The sequence below is a fragment of the Gastrolobium bilobum genome, unplaced genomic scaffold (genome assembly GCF_033153095.1).
Source record: "Gastrolobium bilobum isolate Gb01-03AN ecotype WA unplaced genomic scaffold, APGP_CSIRO_Gbil_v1 utg436, whole genome shotgun sequence".
In the NCBI taxonomy this organism is placed as follows: Eukaryota; Viridiplantae; Streptophyta; class Magnoliopsida; order Fabales; family Fabaceae; genus Gastrolobium; species Gastrolobium bilobum.
Genome location: NW_026898220.1, coordinates 206,958 through 229,982, shown reverse-complemented (window position 1 = coordinate 229,982; position 23,025 = coordinate 206,958). Strand labels below are relative to the sequence as shown.

Sequence of the window (23,025 nt, the reverse complement as noted above, 5' to 3'; positions counted from 1 at the left end):
GCATGGGTAGAGGCACCTTGGGAGGTCATGGGAATTAGGCTTGATTAGGGAGATACTCAGGGCGTCTCATATGTGCCCTGCTGTTATTTTGCTTCTGTTACTGTTCCTTTTCATCATTTTGCTCTGTAATAATTAATTCCTTGTAACAGAGATTATACCTTGTTAATTTCATTGAGTTTAATACAAACAGTTGTGGTATTTCTCTTTTAAAAAATTTTGATCCTATCATCCTCCTAAAACAAATACATACAAAAGAGAACAAAAAAACATTAATGAAGCAAATCTACCCATTCCCATAACATATCTGTAAGGGAACCCCTCTGAAAGGACCATGAGCTTTAAACCAAGCAGAAGCCAAACCCCTTATCTTATCCCAAAGAATCTGCTCATCTGGAGAATTCTCCCCAAGGGTGCATTTGATATGCTAAAAAAATAAGTATAACCACTGCCCAAAAAACTGCGCTTTATTTTATTTGTAAAATAGTTGAAGCGCTGGACGAAAAGCAACTCAAGGGACAACACAAAACTCCTAAGTTTTGTAACCCACTAAACCAGGGGATGAAATGTTGTGCACAGCACAAAAAAGAAAAATACTAGTTTATCCATTAAACCCTTGTCCGTTTATTCTCCCAACCTTCCTTCCTTCAACCGCTTCTTCACATGCTTTGTCATCTCTCCCTCCATCAATTTGTTTTATCTCTTTATATGTGTATGGTGCTTGCCTAGGAGCGGTGTTGGTACAAGCTTAAGCAATTGGAGTTCCATGGCCTCGAGATCAGAGGCTCACAGTCCTCAACCTTGCAGCTTCCAGCACCAATACATATTGAAAACGTCCATACGTTTTCTATGCATTCTGAACCTTTGATGGAGTTCTTGGACTCACTAATCCAAATAAAAAGGTGGTTCTTGCAAAGACATGCTTTGGAGGGATGGATATGGGCTATGGCCCTTGCAATGGACAAATTTCCAGAAAAAAATAGCAGTAGGAGTTTTTTATTCATAATATATGATTAATTATTAATATAAAAATTTATTAAAAAATATATTAATAATAATAATAAATTATAATTAGAGTGTGAAAGTAATTAAATGATAAATATTAAAATGATCAAAAATATTAAAATCTTGTATGTGCAATTTCTTAGTGCAAAAAAAAGAGTGCATAGAACAAAGAGTAATGTAGTAAATTTTGCATTGTTGTGTCTCCTACTTATGCATATCAAGTATGTACAGCGCAAAATTGCTTGTACTATGTATAGTCTACCAAACAACAGGGAGAACAAAAAGTTATGTTTTGACTCAGCTACTTGTTGTGTATTGTTCTACTTATGCAGTTTCTTAATATGCACCAAACCCAACCTAAAGGTGAACATTACATCCAATGGGAATCTCTTCCTTTACCCATATTCCTTTAAAAATTTATTCCTGCTCCGATTGCTTGATGGTACCAAAGTTTACTTTATAACTAATGTATATAGGAAGAAAGCTCATTGCGAATAAGGGAAAAAGTAGCAGGAGCTTACCTCCAAGCTCGATAGATAGCCTGGAGATCATATGTTGGATTCCAAGAACCATCAACTATAACAACACGGTTAGCTGCATGAAGATTAATACCCAGAGAGCCTGCTCTGGTTGAAATAAGAGTGCATTTTACCCTCCTATTCGAAGACTCGTTAAATCTTTCAACAAGCTTCTGCCTTTCAGAGCTCTCTGTCCTTCCATCCAGCCTGGAGGTTAAATCACATGAAAATAATGAATCAAAGAAAAAGTATTTAAAATAGGAGCCACCTAAATTTCGAAGTACCAATATAATTGAAAGCTTCTACATAGAGCATCATATGCAGTTAGAGATGTAATCAATCCAGGCGAGAAGAAACATATGAAACAGTAAAAAAACATACAGATTACAGAAGTCTGACTTAGACAGAGAGAAACAAAATTATAAGTGGGTACATAATGACCAGAAGAAACAAAAATTCTATACGTGCAAAGAACATTTGATCTAAAATCCTAAATATGTTTTCATTAAAAAAAAAAAAGACATACATTAAATGCAATAACTAGTTCATACATCTTTTTCTTGGGATTAAAAAGATAAACGATAAGCCGTTTTACATATTTTTTTGTTTGTTTAAAAGCTGGTCAGCAATAAAATGTACCCATTGCCATACATTATATTACTGAACTATTAACCGACTGTCACACCATGTATATAGTGAGATGTTTCATGTTTGGTGTTTTATCAGAATCTTTCCAAGGTGTCCCTCAAAAAGACATCTACTACTCCCAACTTGAAAGTGGGGGAAAAAAACAGAAAATTTGGAAACTATCAGTAATAATTAGGGCATGCCAATAGGAAGATTAGTGCATAAGGATGTTAAAATATAAAGCATTAATCCTAAATTATTTGGAAAATCTAAGCAGCAAGTAACATAAGGGGAAAGAGACAGATTATCCCCATACTTTTAAAATAACAATGCCTGCAGATAAAATTATTTTAAGAAAGAAATTATACATTCCAACCACAAATACATGTTAAAAAAACAACCAGATAAATAAAAACAAATCCAAAGACTAACAAGAGTAACAGCAAGTTAGACAGGTTTTAAAAATCTGAACCCACCTATACCAATCTTTTCCCTTCTTCCAAAACTTTCCTCTTTTGCCACATCGAGGCATCCTTGAGAGATAAAGTTCTATAAGGTCTAGGGTTGGTATGCTCTGACTAAAAACTAACACCTTATCGCCCACATCAGAACTCATGGTTAGTATGTCTATCAGCAAAACCATTTTGCCACTGTATTCAACCTCTTTATAAATTTTTTCATGAAGAAGATCATTCCACCACCCCTGGAAAGTGATAAATAAGAAGCATGTGTTAAAAGCATAATTCACACCACGTAATCTAGCCTACAATTCATGCAAAGTAAAATCACTATATCATGAGGTGACAACGAAAGTAGCCAACACTGAATCTTATATTTTAAAATCCTAATTCAATTGAGAGGATCAAGTAAAGAATTATTACATTTATCAATTTAGTTTGTTTCTTTCATACCTTGACGAAAAATCCATTATCATCTTTCCGTTGCAGCAAATCATTTGCATACTTCATCTTCTCTGTAAGGCAATGAATTGTCAAAAGATACCTCAAAGATTTAAATTCGTGATATGAAGAACAAATGATATAAGGATAAAGAAAACTCATAATAGTCAATGGATTATGTATTACAAGAAAGGTAGACATATGTTTTATTACTAGCTGACGACTTCCATACATACGTTGTAGTAACTCATCATTGAACAAACCCAAATTCATTGTCTCTCCTTTTTCTTTTTCTTTTTTTGGTTAAAAAATCCTGAAATTCTTAGGTCAAAACCAAAGATTTTAATTAGGACCCAGAATGAGGATATATAAACAGAATGGGTATTCATCATGCTATTCAGACCTTTTTGAAGTGCTTTAGGGTACAACAGAGACTAAGCTTGGACACCAAATTTTATGGTTCCCATATTAGAAGAATTCCCAAAGAATCAGATTTAATGCCACTGGATCTATGCTTTTTAATCTTTCAAATTTCCTTCACTACTAAAATAAGCAATTCAAAAATGGTAAAGGCAGTAATATCAAGTTTGAAAAGCAAAAAAGTAACTGATTATCGAAGAGCTTATGATTTATATAAAATGATGGTGAATTTAAGATGCAAAGCATATAAATATCAATGAGGCATGTAGGAATAATACAGAAAGCCACTGTATCCCTCGCTCACACACTAGCACACAAAAGCAGTGCTTTAAATTGGTTCCTTTAGTTAACAGGGAAGCTCATCCAAACGACTCATAAATTATTGCAGAGAAACATTTTCTAGTTTCTATTAAGGTAAAGCCTCTATACTTTATAGTTCCTTTTCTTTACCATTTGTACCTCCTAGTCCTAGGGCATTTAAAAATAAAGTTGGTCATTCATCAGAAAAAAAAATTGACCGATGGTGATTGTGACCCCTAAACAGATAGAACATATCTGTTTCCATCATAAAACTGATGGTCATTAAAGACATCTGAACTATGTTCACAAGTTTCAAAACCAGTAGTTCCTCAATATAAAGCCCCTGCAAAGAGCAGTATCTCCATAGTACATAAAGAGATGTAGAAGGAACCAAATCACTAATAACAACTTTCAGTTTCCAGCACATACAGCAAAACAAATGTAAAAAACTGAAGCAATTAATTTAATCTTATAGTCCGATGTCAAACAACATGGAGAACAAGATTCTAGAGATTCAAAGCATACTAATAACAAACAAATAATAATAATAATTGATTGTGCACATACAAACATACATCCAATAACCACTCACAGCATCTAGAGGAAGCCTTCAATCAATTAATAATTAACTTAATAAGCAATATTGGAAGCATACAAGTGTAGGCGCCTATAGATCCATATACATGAAGACTACCTCCAGCAAGCACATTAAAATCAGAATTTTCATCACTGGAGCTATCATCCACAAGAAAATTCTCAACAGCATCTTCATGTCTTACATAGTCCTTGTCTTCTTTTGTCAATTGTAAGATCCCAGGGTGGTTCCATATCTACTACAAACAATAAATTTCTTTATCACCATTATATACTAAAACAAGCTAGGAAGCAACCATAATTTAAAAATAAGTTCAAGAATCACTGAACATTCATTTTCAGCTCAAAAGTAAAAAAAATTATGAAAATCATACTAAAATTAATAGAAAATAATGGGCCAATTCTGAAAAATGTGAAATAATATCAATACATTTTTTTATAATATTCGATACAAATTTCACCTTGCATTTTAAACTATGTGAAAATAGAATACTTTTCACAAGACATAAAATTACTCTCTCTCTTTTTTTGTGATATTTCAATTAATTTAGTAATACTAATAAATAATGAGCAATTTTTTTGACAAAAGAATAAACCTTAACGTCCTTTTAAAAGAACTAAAAAATGGAAAAACCAGCAATTTTTGGAAAATAGCCGGTTATGAGTTTTTCATATATCAAAAGCTGCAGTTTGAAAATAATATATGCAGAAGCAACAATTGATAATTAACAGGAGATTTAGTCAAACTAAAGAATAGGTAAAATTGAGCAAATAAATAACCTATGCAAATATTTATATTAATCCAACTTTTAACCTAAATTAATTACTGTTGAGATATATAAAAATCATTAATGTAGCTTCACCCAACACCTTAAGGGTTTGGGTTGAAATGGTTCTTAACATGGTATCAAAGTTTCAGTGATAACAAGGTCACGAGTTTGATCCTAACCATCTCCCATTTTCGAGTGGAATTAAAATAAGCACAAGCTAAAACCAAAAACATTGGGTCTGTGCAATATCCACACTTCAAGCCTAAAGGGCTCTTGTGTGAGGGGGTGTGTTAGAGAATAATATAAACCATTAAAAATACTCTCACCTAACACCTTAAGGTTTTGGGTTGAAGTGGTTCTTTACATGGTATCAGAGCCTCGGTGTACCGGGTTCCATCCTCACCGCCCCCCACTTTCTTTATAGTGAAATTTCTTTCTTCGCACAAGTAGGTGGGCCTGTGCATTATCCACCCTTCAAGCCCAGTGGGCTCTCGTGTGAGGGGGCATGTTGAGATATAAAAACCATTAATGTAGCTTCACCCAACAGCTTAAACTTTTGAGTTGAATAAATTTTTTTTGTAAAGAACCAATTCAACCCAAAAGCTTAAGCTGTTGGGTGAAGCTACATTAATAGTTTTTATATATCTCAACACGCCCCCTCACACGAGAGCCCACTGGGCTTGAAGGATGGACAATGCACAGGCCCACCTACCTGTGTGAAGAAAGAAATTCCACTATAAAGAAAGTGAGGGGCGGTGAGGATCGAACCCGGTACACCGAGGCTCTGATACCATGTAAAGAACCACTTCAACCCAAAACCTTAAGGTGTTAGGTGAGGGTACATTAATGGCTTTTATATATCTCAACAATTACTCATACCAATATGCCCCTCAAAACCTCATGTTCTTTAACTCCTACCTTTTCCCTCTTATCACATTGCTGCCTCCTACTTTTTGGAAACCACCTCCTTTTTTTCCCTTCAGGCTATTATATCTACTAAAATTGCTCAGATTATTAAATTGACAATCAAGTTCTCCAAAGGCATACTTACCCGAGCTAGTGCCTGGTACCCAGCAAAAAAACTTCTCTTTCTTAAATTTTCATGATGCACCCTGTCCTTAGTGAACCCATGCACATCAAGGAATCTCTTGTACAATTTTCTCTGTAAGGGAGAAAGCTTGACAGTTATCACAAAGACAGTTTTCGGTGGTAGATCCTTCTTCACCACAGTCATGTCCATTCTTTGTACAAAGCCTTTTAACTGTTCATAAAGGATATGAGACCTTTGGTTCATAATTTTCACGTCAGTCAGAGTTGAATTAGTGTGTTGACCATTCTCTATAGGATTTTGGAAGCTGCACATGTAGGAAAATATTTTCTGAGAAACATATGCATAATAAATTACAGTAAAAAACAGAACAATGAGAGTAAATAAAGCCTTGCCGGTTCCTAAATTCATGGCTGCTTCCAAGAAAACCTTCTCTTACAAAATCAACCATCTGTTTAAAGAAAATGCTGAAGAGTCAAAGATTGCATTCAACAACATAATGGTCATCCAATTTGTAACTTACTACGCAATCTTACACAATAATATTCCATGAGATTGTTTTGAAGGGGTGATCCAGTAAGCGCAATTCTTCTCTGGCATTTTACTTGTTTCAAGGCTTGAGTTACCTCAGCCTTTGTATTTTTTATCATGTGGGCTTCATCACAAACGAGAATGTCAGGTCCGTCCTGCAGTAACGTGTCAACAATATCAAAGGAATGCAGTTGCAAATTACATGAATTAGAATTTTAGAGTTATTCAAGTGTTAGGAGTCATAATCCTGTCACTATTCTACTGCTGAATATGCAATTACTTTGTCTCATGTCCTCTATTTTAACCCTGCTTTAGTGTCCGATGGCTATCCCACTTTTTCAGCATCCTTGTCCTCTCAACTATGTTTGCCATTAACCACTTCTTGCCTGGATACAAACCATCATTGGTCTGGATCTGCAGGACCTTGAAATTTCAGACAATCAGATTTTCCACATGCTACGTATGCAACCTATCTCCAGCAACCTTTTGGCGACATTCTGGCACATATTTCGAGTATTTCTGGCCATTTCTTCTCCAGACCAGGTCTACTAGCACATTTTGGTCCAGCCCACTTTTCTAACCAGAATCTCGCAGTTTCATTGCCAGAAAATTCATCAACTTCTGCCATTGTTTTTTCACTTTTCTGATCACTTCATCAAAAACAGAGACACCACCATCATGTTTGTAGGCCATTTATTCTCTAGGAAATGAAAGTGTCACAAAAAATACAGCAGTTCATTCTGAGCTGTTTTCAGTCCAAGCTGTTTGGTTGTTTGTCTCTTTTTGGCTGTGTTATCTTTTCAACACAGTGCTCATTTGTCTCTCCAGCAGTCATGAAATATTTATGATACCTCATTTTGTTGTGTTGACTCTCCAGCAATGCTATGCAGTTTATGGAGTCCACTATATTTTTTACAGTAAATTACACATTACCTCCCTGTAAATTCCCACTTTTCAATTAACTCCCCTCAAGTTTTTATTGCATCAATTAACCCCCCTCAACTTTGGTTTAAATTTAAAAAATTACCTTTTCAGTTAAATTTAACAGCAATTATTATTTATTTTACACATTACCCCAATGTGGTTTAACATTTTCCAAACCTATCCCCCAAAAGTTTATATTTTATCACCAAGCCCTCTACAGGAAAATAAACTTTAGGGAGGGCCAATTAAGAAAGTTTTGAACTGCTGTTAAAGTTAGCTGAAAAGTAAATGCGTTCAACTTAAACCAATGTTGAGGGAGGTTAAGTGTTGCAAACAAAAACATGGGAGTTAATTGACAAAAGGCGAAGTATAGGGGATAATGTGTAATTTACCCTATTATTCTAATTAAATTTACAAGCTTGATGCATATCATCTATATGCTCCAGCATGAGATGGAGTATAAGAATACTAGTCTAGATTCACTAGCATTAAGTCTAGATTCATTAACATTTAACAACACGTTAGAATGTTAGTCCATTATAGTTATGACTCTGGTCAATATCAATAAATTAGCTCTGTAATTAGTCATTCATTGATTAGCTACTGTACTCAATGCACTATTGCAATAAATAAGATGGATTATGTGTAAGCTTTACACTCAATTTCTCTCAAACACCCTTTGTTTGACATATTCTTACACTTCCTGAGTAATGTCAAGATACTAGACAACAACGCCCAAGGATGTGCATCGATGAATTATAAACAAACCAGATCAACAGCAACATAAAGAGTTATCATCTAACAACATGAAGAAATGCTATTTCAAGGATTTTACCTGTAAAGCATGGCAAATTTCTCTGGCCATCTGCCGATCTTTCACATTCTTTCCAAAAGACAAATTTCGGAAAGCAGAGTAGCTAATCAAAAAGACACCACCTTTAGCTCTCCACTTCGCAAGCAACTCTGCCCTCCTATCTCTGGGAAAAAGGAAAGTACATTAGCCAGATGATGACTGAATATGTTGTTGAGTTGAAAATATGAAAAGGTGAAGGGTGCTCTAGCTACATGGATCTTGCAGTTTCACTGTTACTTTTACAGGTTGGATGTCTAATTGTAATCATTAATTTCATGAAATAGTAAAAAGATGAATCTTTTCGTATCTTGTTTCTCTTTTGATAAAAGAATAATTAATTAGGATATAGAACATGTGCAAAATAGGAGGATAAGAAATCCGCCTAGAGCAACCAAAAAACAGAAACCCAAGCAATGGAGCCAAATGCAAATATAATAAGACATCCACCCACTTTCTCCCATCATGCAAATGAGTATTCATACAGAAACTATTGTGCAAGTCAAATAGAACATAGACTCGCTAAATTTGTTGACTGACTGGTCCTAAGAATTTCAAGAGGTAAAAAAAATAAATTGAAAGATGCTTCACCAAGAAGCAATCCCAACAAAAGGAGTTATTTGAGTGAGCCACTAAATTCAAGAACTGAGGTTGTTTCCACAAATGCCCAAATTCCAAGCACAAGTAGTTGATAAAAAAAAATCAGCCTGACTTATTAAAAGCAAAGTATCACATGGACTCACTTCAAAAAAAAAGTATTACATGGACTGGTGCTTATAAATGCTAACAATGCAAGCCCATCACCGGATCAGTTTTATATAATTATTTACTATAGATTGAAGTGTATATGTACGTTGGTAATTGTTAGAGGTCTGATGGATAATAAAATGATGTCAAAACAAAATAAGAAGCAAACCTTGATACATCTTCCAGCATGGAGACCCTGAGTGGCTTTAATTCTGAAGGTCTCCACTTGATGAACTCCTGCCGCCAATTATGCAGCACATTGACAGGTGTGACTATAAGCACAGTTCTTAACCCCAAATCAACACTTCTCATTGCAGTGTACAATAAAGCTATCACCTAAAAGTTTCAGCATAACCAGTCATCAAACCAAAACCATCAAACAGCAAAAGGAAAGAGAACCAACCAAAAAATGTTGTAAACTATTCCCAACTAAATACACAGAACTAGAATAATTATCCTTTCTATCCTTAAATATGCAATAAGATGTATTTCTAATTTTATCTTTTTTATCCATTTATATTTATCCTTTACGTGAGTAATTTACTGAATGTAAGTTTTGAAAAATACAAAATTCGAGACCAAAGGAGGAAATCCCTTTAATAACAGTATACAAGCATAGCATGGCTTCCATTTTACAGCTCCCACACAGATGGTGGGTGTCGTAGCTTCTCAATGCTGTTGGGAATTTTATAGCAGGAAGCCCTGATTCTTCCATAATGGCCATGGGTGTTGCCATTAAATACTGCTTACCCTCCAATTGCAATTATTTTCAAACATTACCCAAATTCTCACTGAATAGTTATAATTAACTTCAAACACTCTTTATTCTTTCTTTTTTTATCTTAACCCAAAAAAAAAAAGGATCAAGAAGCATGTAATGCCAGTCCAAATGATAGTCCACAATAAAGATGGCAGATGGATGACAATGTCTCTCCTCAAAACCCATTTTTCTTGCATCTAGCAGCCATTGGGCTTCTTACTTTAAGATAAATTTGCGTTTTGGTTAACTGTCTGTCAAAGTATACCAGCAAATTAACTGCCAACACAGGTATCTTCATTGAGGTCCAGACTCGGCCATTATCCAGAGTCATATATTTTTCATGTGTGTTCCTTCTCGAATCTGCCACTTCTTTTTCAATGATTTCTTTATTGACTGCCAACAGACCTCTTCCTTCCTATATCTCTTTCTTTTCAGTTTCTTTTGTAATAAGGCAATGTATTTTATTTAACTTTGCCTCTTTCTATTCATTCTTGACCTGTTTCCTAGCTCAATATCTATATGTTTTGACTGGGGTGCGACTCGCGGGTATCACAGAGGCTGGGGAGACTCACAATACAGTTACAACTCAGATATGTATTTTTCATGAGTGTTGCTTCTCTAAAAGATTTCTTTCTTGACTGCCAACAGACCTCTTCTCTTCTTATATATCTTTTTTCTCAGATTCTTTTGTAAGAACTAAGATGGCAAAGCATTTTATTTAACTTTGCCTCCTCTTTGTATTCACTGTTTACATGTTTGCTTGGTCTAAATCTGTATATATGTTTTGACAGGGGTGCGGCTAATGGTTATCTCAGAATGGCTGGGGAAACTCAAAATACAGTTACAACTCAAATATCAGTTCACAGAAAAGACATTGATCTACCACATGTATTTTCAACAACCCATAATTCACTCTTTAGTTATATGTACAAATTAAAATCTCCAGAATCAGAAGAATACCTGAAAAGTTTTACCAAGGCCCATGGTATGAGCTAAAATACACCCAAGACCTTTATCCCCAGACTTCACTTTTCTGATTGACTGTATTATATTTTCCCACATAAATCTTATTCCAGCAATCTGCAAATATGAAACAAATCAAACCGTAGAGAAAACAAATATAAAAAGACCAACAAACTCTACGTAAAAACTTCAAAGATTCTCAAAGAGGTGGCAATAAAAAATTCAAATGAACAAATGGAAGACACAAGGCCAGTGAAGAGTAATAGTAATTCCTACTCCTTACATCTATGGTATCTGTTGTAAATAATAGTATTTGTTTAATTATTTTCATTCTAGAATCTTCTTTGGGCTTAGCCCATTAGGTTATTTAGTCTCTTTAAATATAGAGCAATTGTACAGATGTTATACACAATTTTATCAATAAGACTATCTCTTTTTTCAACTTGGTATCAGAGCTCTCGATTCTGAGGGCTCTGCTTTCGCAAATCACCGCCTTTAAAAACCAAACCCTATTTGCCTCTCGCCGCCACAAAGCCGCCGTCGGAAAAAAATTTCCGAAGACCTTTTGGACCGTGAGGACCCCTGTTTCACTCTGTTTTCTCAGATCTATCATTCTACGGAGGTTTCTTTTTCATCAGACGACCGGAACAGCTCCCCAAAAAAAAAAACATTGTCCACAGTACTGTTCACACGCACTGTTCATCGCTACTGTTCACGCGGTACTGTTCGCGCAAAAAAAAAAAAAAAACTTTTCCTGCTTGGTTTTGCCTCCTCTTTCCAGATCTGTGTTTTTCTCTTCGGTCAGACATCATTTGGATTTGCGTTTGTGTGATTTTCACCTCAATATTATGGCTGGTTCAAATGGTGCATCTTCAGAATTTATTTCTATTTGCCGAGATGAGTTGAAGCAGATTTGTACTATGCTTGATTTTCTGAGTAAGCCATCTAATACTAATGCTTTGGCCATGACTGGTATAAGCTCCACTACTCATTCTTTTCTTTCTTCTTGTACTGATTTTAAACATTCTTGGATTATTGATTCTGGTGCTACTGATCATATGGCTTGTTGTGCTGACTCCTTTCATTCTTATAACCCTACTATTGGCACCCATACAATAGCTGTAGCTGATGGCTCACACACATCAGTTGCGGGTTCTGGTAACATATTTACAGCCTTCATTACATCTCCAAAATGTTCTTTATGTTCCCAAACTCTCCACTAATCTTCTTTCTATCCATAAAATTACCAAAGATTTGAATTGCACTGTAACTTTCTTCCCTATTCATTGTGATTTTCAGAATCTCGCCACGGGAAAGACGATTGGGGGGTGCTAAAGAGCAAGGTGGCTGTACTATCTGGTGCCAGAATCTTCTGCAAAGTATGCTAAAGATCAAACCTTGTTGACTCAGTCTCAGTCTACTGCCGACTCTTTGATTTGGCTCCATCATAAACGCTTGGGGCATCCTCCATTTCGTTTGCTTAAGTCTTTATTTCCATCATTATTTTTGTCTAAATCTGTTGAGTGTTTTCATTGTGATGTTTGTGAGTTTTCTAAACACCATCGTGTCTCTTTTCCTTCTAGTACCATTAAAAGTGTCGAGCCTTTTGATCTTGTTCATTCTGATGTTTGGGGTCCTTCTAAAGTTCCTCATGCTTCTAGTAATAAATGGTTTGTTTCTTTCATTGATGATTGCAATCGTGTAACCTGGGTTTATTTAATGCATGAAAAATCTGAGGTATCATAGTTAATCTTTCAATTTTATAAAATGATTGAGACCCAATTTGAAAAAAGAATTAAAAGACTAAGGTCTGACAATGGTACCGAATATGTCAATCAGTGTCTTTCCAAATTCATCCAAGATCAGGGCATGATTCATGAACTTACTTGTGTGGACACCCCTCAACAAAATGGAGTTGCTGAGAGAAAGAATCGTCACCTTCTTGAAGTTGCTCGTGCCTTACCTTTTCAGAATCATGTACCCAAATGCTACTGGGGAGATGTCATTCTTACTGCAGCTTTCTTAATCAATCGCTTGCCCTCTCGGGTCCTTGACAATATAAGTCCTATTCACTCAATGACTTCATTCTTTCCCTTTGTTCCCTCTATGCAGAGTCTTCAGCCACGAGTGTTTGGGTGTGTTGTCTTTGTCCACGTTCATAAACATCTTCGCAATAAGTTGGATCCTAGGGCTCTCAAATGTATCTTCTTTGGTTATGCCTCTGATAAGAAAGGCTACAAGTGTTATCATCCTGCTAGTCGGAAATTCTGTCTCAATGGATGTCATATTTCATGAATCTAAGTCCTTTTTCCCAAGTCCTCGTCTTCAGGGGGAGAGCATTTCTTCAGTAGATTCATCACCTTCTATCTTTGAGTCTGGACCTTCCATGCCTTCTGCTACACCTCTTCCTCCTGTTTCTAATTCTTTTGTGTCTGACCCATCTAATACACCGAAAATACGGAGGATTGTGACACCTGAGTTGATATATCACAGGAGAAAGCAGCCCACACTACTTCACCAGCAACCTCAATCGTCTGAACGACTGGAAAGTCCTGAATCTCTTGTTTCTGATTCTAATATTATTACTTCTCCTGTTTCTGAACCTAATATTGTTGCATCTAATGATTTGCCTGTTGCTTCTGATAGCTTATCCAGTACCTCTGATGACTTACATATTGCCCTAAGAAAAGGGAAAAGATCTTGTACCTAACACCCTATCTCTCATTTTGTCTCGTCTACTAACCTTTCTGTGCAGCACAAAAGCTTTATTTCAGCACTAGATTCTATCACAATCCCAAAATCAGTACATGAAGCATTAAAAGATGAGAATTGGGCTCGAGCCATGCAAGATGAAATGAATGCCTTGGAGAAAAATAAAACATGAGAGGTTGTTGATAGACCTGATAGAAAGAAAGAAGTAGGGTGCAGATGGGTTTATGCCTTGAAATATAATTCTAATGGTACTCTTGAGAGATATAAGGCTCGGTTAGTTGCCAAGGGTTACACTCAAACTTATAGCATTGATTATAAAAAAACTTTTGCCCCAGTTGCAAAGATGAATACTGTGAGAGCTTTGTTGTCCCTTGCTACCCATTACAACTGGAATATGAATCAATTTTATGTGAAGAATGCTTTCCTTAATGGTGAGTCAGAAGAAGAAGTCTACATGGAAATTCCACCTGGCTTTGGTTCTATGGATGGAGGAAATAAAGTTTGCAGGTTACAAAAAGCCTTGTATGGATTGAAACAGTCTTGTGCCTGGTTTGGGAGATTTACTAAGGTTATGCTGGCCTTAGGATATAACAGAGTCAAGGAGATCACACATTATTCTTCAAGCACTCCCAAAATGGGAAGCTAACTGTACTCCTTGTATATGTTGATGATATTATTATAACAGGTGATGATATTGCTGAGAAACATTTTCTACAAGCACGGCTAGCCTCTGAGTTTGAAATTAAAGATCTTGGGAGATTGAAATATTTTCTAGGGATAGAGGTAGCTCATTCAAAGGAAGGAATTTTTATCAGCCAGAGGAAATATGTTCTTGATCTTCTTAAAGAAGCGGGAAAACTTGGGTGTAAACCCTCTAGTACTCCTATTGAGCAGAATCACAAGATGGGTTATGAAGAGGAGAGTCCTCCAGTTGATAAAGGACAATATCAACGGTTAGTTGGTAAACTGATATATTTGGCTCATACTAGACCAGATATTGCTTATGTTGTCAGTATTGTAAGTCAGTTCATGCATAATCCAAAAGAAAAACACATGCAGACAGTGGAGAGAATTCTTCAATATCTTAAAGGCACTCCTGGTAAAGGACTGTTGTTCCGGCGTAATGGCAATCTCTCTTTAGAAGTTTATCCCGATGCTGATTATGCTGGATCCGTAACTGATCGTCGATCTACCACTGGTTATTGTATGTTTCTTTGTGGTAACCTAGTGACATGGAGGAGTAAGAAGCAGGACATGGTTGCTAGATCGAGTGCTGAGGCTGAATTTCGAGCTATGGCTCAAGGCGTTTGTGAATTATTGTGGATGAGAATTATACTTGGTGATCTTAAAATAAGATGTGAAGGACCTATGAAGTTGTTTTGTGATAATAAGTCCGCTATTTGTATAGCTCATAATCCAGTTCAACGTGATCGGACTAAGCACATCGAGGTCTACCGCCATTTTATCAAAGAGAAGCTTGACAGTGAGTTTATCACCACTCCATACATCCCTTCTGGACGTCAATTAGCTGATATTCTAACAAAAGGACTTCCCTCAGAAAGGTTTCAAGAGCTTACTAGCAAGTTGGGAATGATAAATATCTATTCCTCAGCTTGAGGGGGAGTGTTGTAAATAATAGTATTTGTTTATTTATTTTCATTCTAGAATCTTCTTTGGGCTTAGCCCATTAGGTTATTTAGTCTCTTTAAATAGAGAGCAATTATACAGATGTTATACACAATTTTATCAATAAGACTATCTCTTTTTTCAACTGTATCCCAGTTTGCATGATTAGCAATTAAACCTCCCTTACTTAAGTAGCAAATGAAGGGATATCAGCTTCCAAGATGAAAAGTCCAAAATGTCCATATGGACTGACTATCGTTGTTTGGCATGGTGTCAATCAAAAGTTTTAGTCCAAACAGATATTCAGAGCATCCTAAAATCCTCCAGTCAGAAGATCACACAAAAAGGTACCAGCCTGATATACAGAAGTGCCAAATTGACATGCAACATATACCTTTATTTTCGTTTTCTTCAATTGTTATGCAATAGTGAACAACAAAGTTGAAAGTTCAAACAGAAACATGTGCACTTCTTCTGATCCCAAGTAGATTTAATAAGGTTTGTTATCCCAAAATCAGGATGTACTTAAGCTAAATTAAGAACTAAGTACGATGAAAACATGAAGCAGGAAAGACGGGTTATATCCATGAAAGATATCAGGGGGACAAGGAAAAGTAACTGTCGAAAAAATAAAAAACCTGGTGGGCCTTCAGTTTAGCTGAGATGCTAGGAGGAATTCTCACAGCTTCTTCACCTTTCTCCCTCACAACATTCACTATGTAACCTGCCAGTGCGTCACCAAGAACTTCAATGCTTGCTCCTTCAGATAAATTCCCAATAAAGCCAGCAGAGCTCATCTTAATCGATGAGGCAGAAAACTGTACTCGCAAAGAATTCAATCGCTCCTGACGTTCCTGCAAAAGTAGGGAGAACAATGAACTATCTGAACCAGTAGGACTAGTTTTGGCAAAACAGGAACATCTACAAAAATGCAACCTTTTCAATTGCTATTTTCCTTTTTGTCTCTTCTCCTAATTCAGCATCATCAAGTATCCGGCGAATCTTCTTTTTGTGCTTTCGCTTAGAGCTGGAAAAAAAATGATATGATCTGATAATAAACATCTCTGCAACTCAACTATAGAGATGATTGATTGTAAAATCTATGCAATAATAAGTTTGATTATCACAACAAGAAATGCATGTAAACCTGAGGATCCCATGTGCATGACTTCATTTCAAATGAGAGAGCTACATGAAATCCTATTGGGAAAAGCTAGAAAAAATATCCAAGATGAAACCACAGAAAAGACTATAATATTCAACAGAAACTCATAATAATCATCAAATAAATGTGAAATTGAGATAAACATTCCTACAATATAAAGAGAAAACAAAAAGCAACAATCCAATTAAGGACAAAGAATAAAATGCTTTTAAGCTACCTTTATTTTCATAATTATCATTCGAACATATCAATACAAGAATGATCATAAAGATAAACACGTACGGAAGCAAGCGTCACTAACTCTCAGCCAATGGCATTAAATGTAAAGACTCAACTACAAAATGTCAAGAATTATATTTTATAAGCACACTTAATAGAAAAAACAGAAAACTGCACATAAGCCTTGCCATTCAAGGCATCAAATAATCATATGCAGCTCAAAAACACAATCAACAACCTCAGGATGAGAAGTTTGAGCATGTCGCATACCTCTTGATAACTAATTAGATTGGAAAACTACAAGGAATTGCATCAAGCATTATGAATTAGAATCAGAAGAGCACATTGAATGCTGTCAATAAACTAAATCTATAAAGATGACTTCACCTGATTGTAACATTAATCTTTGCATCTGAATCATCTGAAGAATCACTACCAGAACTGGAAACTAGTATATCAGCAGATCCCATAGCTTTCTCTAGTTGCAATGACAGTCTTTCCAGAAGATTTGGACGGCAACAACAACAATGCCAGCAAGTGGTTTGAGCTTCAGAAATGAATTCTACATCAAGATTCTTCTTTATACATTTGGTGCAGAATAGTATCTTGCATGATTTGCAATTAACTAATCCACTGCTTCCTCCGCACCATGCACAGAAACCCTCAGAATGATCATGACCCAGGTCCTGCGACAAGTAATTAGCTTAAAGTTAATCTTCAACTGAAGTAAATAAGAAAGATAAGCTCCATCTGCTCAGAAGGGCATTCCAAACTCATTGAGCAATACCAAACTTTGTCCTCGGCAAGAATATTGTCCATCCCTATAAACAAACCAATCACCATACAACCCAACATTTCTTAACATAACTTACCAGCTCCAGTTCAAAGCATTTACTTACTAGAATAACTAAGCATTTCAATAAAGCTTTCAGCCTTCTTTTATGGATATAGAAATATTTTAACATAACTTAAAATTGAGAATATGTGAAAAATCAGCCTACCCCAGATGAGGGTAAAGTCTTATTTGGAGTAAAGTCATCTATAAATATAATGAAACACATTATTCATAACTAAATTTAGAACAACATTGTTTCTTTCAGGTTGCTTAAATTAACAACTCCCTCCTACTTGATAGCAAACGCAAACAACATATTTAACAATTTATATATTTGAAAATTAATATATTTATCCCGCCTAAAACAAAAGCTTGTCCTGGAATAAGATGGCCAAGATATCATGGATTCAGACAAAAAAAATTGTTATTAAATTTTGTTAACACTAATGCATGGTTTCACTACTATACTAAAACTGATGTATGCACCAAAATATCGCTCAGAATTTTAAAATAACTTTTAAGCAAAATTAGTAGCTTTAAGCCCGTACCTTTGCATGTATCTTTCCTTTCATTAAGCAATTGCAATCTCCACAAATAATCACTTTCAAGAAAGGGTGTGGGTGCACTTCAAGAGCCACTTTATCACAAACAGTGCAGTAAAACTTGTCATCCACACACTTCAAAGGAATAGAATCAGCACCACTGATACATAAACCTTCTTTTATCTTGGATTGATCCCCTAGGGTATTCATATTGCAATCTAACTTATCTTCAATGACATCTGCTTCATCATCACTGTCAGTGATAACAGTCCGATACTTTTTATTATCAGGTTCGAGCTCCCCATCATGTAGACGCTTAGTTCCTCTCTGTTCATCACCAGTACTCATAGGCTTTTCTTTGGCAAGATGATAACTGGCATCAAAACCTTCAATTTCATCTGTCTCCATATTATCAGACATAATTATCCCATCATCACCAGCTCCTTCCTTCATAGCAGGATTAGAATGATCAACGGATGAAGGCTTCTGTATGTGGCTCTCCGCCAACAGGTCAGGTGGGCACATTTCTCGCTGAATTACATTCAGATTTAGTAACAGGAGATGATTATGTCAAAAGAACAAAACCAAATCAATTCAATCATCAATAAGTCACATGGGTTCCTGCAACTAGGTGCCTATACCAATGTTGTTAAGATCAAAATCTTATCTAAGATCGGAAGGGGGTAAAAAGATCGTAAATCGGTAAGATCGACACAGATCGTAAGATCGTATCTGTGCATATAAAATATTAAAATCACATGAACAATTTTTTTATCCCCCTATAATCTTAAGTAACATCTTGATCTTAACATAGTGAAGGTTTTCCCAAGGATCAGAATTTATGAATTTCATACCAAATTTATTAGAAGATAGAATGAAGGGATAATTGCATTCATGTGAGCTTATAGTGCTATCCATGTGGTGGAAATTAAAGCATAAAATTCTCATCCACTTCTTATTATTCAAAACGTGCATTCTTTATCTTTTCTTTGACTTAAAAAAAACATTTATTAAAGAGTAAGTAACGCATAGAAGAGAAAAGGTAAAGGCAGAAGAAGTGAAGCAAAAGAAAAAAAGAGAAGACGCAATCACTGTTACAAAAATAGAAATGGTTGATTAAGATTTAGGTTAAGGTCACCATTGCTATAACTCTGACAACGGTTTCTGTTGCCACGACCATTCAAGTTTCAACAGTTTTACATACACAACGTTATATAAAACACCGTCCCTTTTTGTTTCTGTGTTAATCAGCGATATTGTTTGAAGACGGTGACCACTCCCAAATCACTTTCCCTCTTTTCGCTCAACTTCTAGTTTCCAAGTAAGATTAGCACGTGCTTCATCCTTAATCTTCACCCTCTCCCTCTCACTCTTCTGTCAATCTCGGTTTCTTACCTTGAACCGGAACCATGGAATCATACTCTCCTACCGATTTTACAAGCTTAAACAACAATCTTGATAAATCAGAGAAGGAAAAGATCTTGCATATGTTTCAGATCGCAGGAATGGGAAAAATAGTAGCAGTTGATTTTATGAGTGATTATAATAACATTGGCCTGTACACAATTATAATACCAAGAACTACTTATATTTACCCTGTACACAATATCATTAACTTGGGGAAATGACACCCAAATAATCATTTGCATGCGAGATCTAAATAAAAACTACAAATAATAGCATCCTTAGCAAAAGATATAAAAGTAATGTCACACAGTTTCTGGGTCAAGCAAATGAAAAAAAAAAAAAAAAAAGTCATCATATTCACCTGTTTACTGTTCTTTTGATGCCTCCTATGTTTCAAACGGATTTGAAGCTTCCTATCAACAATTGCATCATCCTCTTCTTTGACCTGTCAAAAATAAGTGCAACAAAAAGTAATCAACTTCCTGAACACAGGCAAACATACTAACATGAAGTAGAAAATATATAGACTTGCACGACATTTATTAACATGGAATTCCTCCATATTTACTAATGTATCTTACCCTGGTTGGATACATGCTACTAACATGGAGTGTATGCTTATGCAAATCTGTCTGACTATGCATGATTATTCAGAAGGCCAAATGTCAAAAACTATAACCAATTTGAAAATTAAAAGGTAACTACAAAAATACGTGCCAATTTTGTAGCCATAGGCTCGCAGCCTACAGAAAATATTGAGAACATAGGGAAGACATGAAATAATGATAAGAATGGAAACTTTTTTTAGAAGACAAAATTAAGAAAGAAGAGAAATGCCTACTAAAAAAAAAGAAAGAAAGAATAGAAATAAAGAGAACAAGAATTAGTAGTCCTCCTAAAAAGTAGTATCATAAACACTTACCTAAAAAAAAAAAAGTTAAACAACACAAAAAAATTGATATAAAACTCAATAATTGTTCTTTCCAAATAGGTAGTATTCAAAAAAGAAACACTTTAGTTTCAGAAACACTAATAACCAATAAACAACATCTAAACCGTCATATAGGTCCTTGAAAACATACTCATTTATATCCCTGATGTATTTAATTATACAGTTTAGTTCTTAAATAATTCAAACTTACCATGAACCAACAATGCTATAAACTTAAGCTAGGATAAAGCACATAAATGATTTTATACTTTTTAGAACATTTCTAAGACACCCTTTCATGCAAAAAACCTTTGGGCTTAAAGCATAGACAATACATAGGCCCAAGTATCTTGTGCTAAAATTCAAATTTTTATTAGAAAAATGGGGATGATATGGATCAAACTCTAGATCACGTGGTCATAGATGCTCTGATGTCATGTCTTGAACCGAATTATCCAAAAAGTTTAAGCTATTGGATGAAAGCACATAATTGATTTTATACATTTTATAACAGCTCTAACAAAACTCATTTCATGTTATTCAGAAAAACTAAAAAGTCATAGCAAGAGGAGTAACATAAAACAAGTTTGCGTAATTTAAAGACTAATATGCCATTTTACTCTAAAAATAACTGATAATGGAATAATAACGGACCCTTTTAAATTGTCTCCTTTGCTCATCAGAAAGATCTAGTTCTCTTTCATTTGCAATGGCAGCAGCAATAAATGGATCACTAGAATTGCCATCAACATCATCAATCTCCTCCACCTAAAGAAAAGGAATTTCCGAAAAGAAAAAGTTAACATAGATAGTGAACATACATCACTTTTAGTAACTGTCAAGCAAAAGAACATGTTAAAGAAAACAGCCGGCATACATTAAAATATGCACATGACCAGAATCTGAGAATGCACTGAAAAGATCAAAATTCTAAAAGCTACAAAAATTAATCAACTTGCCACATCAAGAACAAAACCATACAAACAGGACTAAAGATAATTCAGGAAACCTCAAATAAGAATTTAACAATCATAGGATCTATGCACACCGTGCTAATGCCAAATTCTGTCGCAAATTAGCAAACCATAAACCAGCATTCAAGGCAGTAGCAAGGAAAGAAAAAAGTAACATGCTACATTCCACAATGTTAGGAAGGGCAACTCAGTAAAACCCAACAATTTAATATTACGAGGACACGTGAGAAGGAATGAATCACTGGTGCCATTTTTCATTGGATAAAAAATAACATCCCTAATATTACCTCAGCCAATTCCTGAATGATTCAAACCATCAAGAATCCAAAGTTCAGGGGGGCTCAAATTTAAGGAAAGGGAGAAAAGGGGAAGGATGAACAGAATAAACTAGTAACATCAGCTAGCTCCAATAATTATTCCTTCTTTTCCTTCCTTTAATACCTTTGATATTTGCATCCAATAAAAAAAGCAGTAAACACGGTTAAAAATTATATGTGCCACCTCATCAACTCCAGGAAATTTGAGTCCCATCAGGGCGGCTTGCTGTGGAGTGCTGGCTAAATAAACAGAAGCCCAATGCTTACTTCCAAATGAAGCATCAACGCCACTCCCATCAGAAACTATGTTATTGAACAGATCCCAATCACCATGGGTTTCTTTCTTCCCAGGCTCCTCAGTTTCATGAGAAAGCTTTTTTTGGAGAAAGCCACTAGCACCCTCTTCTAGTAATTTACCATGTCGCCTGAACCAACACCACAAATTTATATAAGATCATATTTGAATGTTGCCAGATCCAGTGCCATACAATAACCATACCTTCTAACAGGTCTGTTGACTTGTAGATACTTCTCAGCATCAGCAATTGACTCAGCAATTTCAGCAGTTGCCTGTGACCCAATCCAATGATTCCTCCTTTTCCATGCTTCAGTGCAACAACCATTGGGAGCTTCTCTTTCAATCCACTTATAAAGGCTTGGGAGCTCGATTCCAGCCCCATCAAGTTGTTCCTACTCAAAATCATATCAATGAACAGCAGAAGAAAAACATAAGCACATTTTAATAAAGGATAATCTATAACAACTCAAAACTGCCAATTCTTATCAACCAAGAAAAAATCCCAACAACTTGCAACATCAAGCGTTGTAAATATACAAGGAATAATTATATAATTATTGTACATTTGTTTTTCCGTTTTATTACACAGATTATTCATTACAGGTGTTGGAAAGCACTCTTATTTAGGGTAATACATCCCATATCTCCAATTATAATACTGTAATAGTTCAATACCTTGAATTCTTGATTCAGGTGACCATATAGTGGCAATCAGTCAATTTTATCTTCTCTCTCCGCACCTGGTTTTTCACATGTTGTAACCTAGTTGATGGTTCTAAAGTGTCTGCCCAAAGCATCGGTCATATTTCACCCATTGTGTCTACCTTTAAAATTTAAATTGATTTTCTTGAGTCACCTCACGAGAACCCTTAATATTGATTCTTTTTTCATCCAGGATCAAGGTACGGGACAGACAATTGGCATAGGGCATAAAATAGATGGACTTTACTATCTCAAGTCAACCCCTCATTCGGTGTGTGTTGATACTAGATCTCTCGTACTCCCCGCTAGTGTCTCGGTCATCCCAATCTAACAAATCTTTTATA

At 35.5% G+C, this 23,025-nt stretch overlaps 1 protein-coding gene across 2 annotated transcripts in view; it reads right to left on the bottom strand.

The window, feature by feature from the left end:
• The window catches only part of LOC133313927 (protein CHROMATIN REMODELING 20), a 35,448-nt gene that overhangs the window by 2,933 nt on the left and 9,490 nt on the right, over positions 1-23,025 (bottom strand). For both annotated transcript variants that reach the window (XM_061515343.1, XM_061515344.1), the window contains 18 exons: positions 22,181-22,371; positions 21,866-22,106; positions 21,045-21,158; positions 19,821-19,904; positions 18,059-18,583; positions 17,063-17,361; positions 16,228-16,318; positions 15,930-16,145; positions 10,951-11,070; positions 9,400-9,566; positions 8,469-8,610; positions 6,715-6,864; positions 6,574-6,629; positions 6,182-6,485; positions 4,461-4,596; positions 3,059-3,120; positions 2,624-2,850; positions 1,524-1,727 (listed from right to left, as the gene is read on the bottom strand). In XM_061515343.1, the coding sequence (XP_061371327.1) occupies positions 1,524-1,727; positions 2,624-2,850; positions 3,059-3,120; positions 4,461-4,596; positions 6,182-6,485; positions 6,574-6,629; positions 6,715-6,864; positions 8,469-8,610; positions 9,400-9,566; positions 10,951-11,070; positions 15,930-16,145; positions 16,228-16,318; positions 17,063-17,361; positions 18,059-18,583; positions 19,821-19,904; positions 21,045-21,158; positions 21,866-22,106; positions 22,181-22,371 (3,329 nt within the window). The remainder of the gene's footprint in view (positions 1-1,523; positions 1,728-2,623; positions 2,851-3,058; positions 3,121-4,460; positions 4,597-6,181; positions 6,486-6,573; positions 6,630-6,714; positions 6,865-8,468; positions 8,611-9,399; positions 9,567-10,950; positions 11,071-15,929; positions 16,146-16,227; positions 16,319-17,062; positions 17,362-18,058; positions 18,584-19,820; positions 19,905-21,044; positions 21,159-21,865; positions 22,107-22,180; positions 22,372-23,025) is intronic.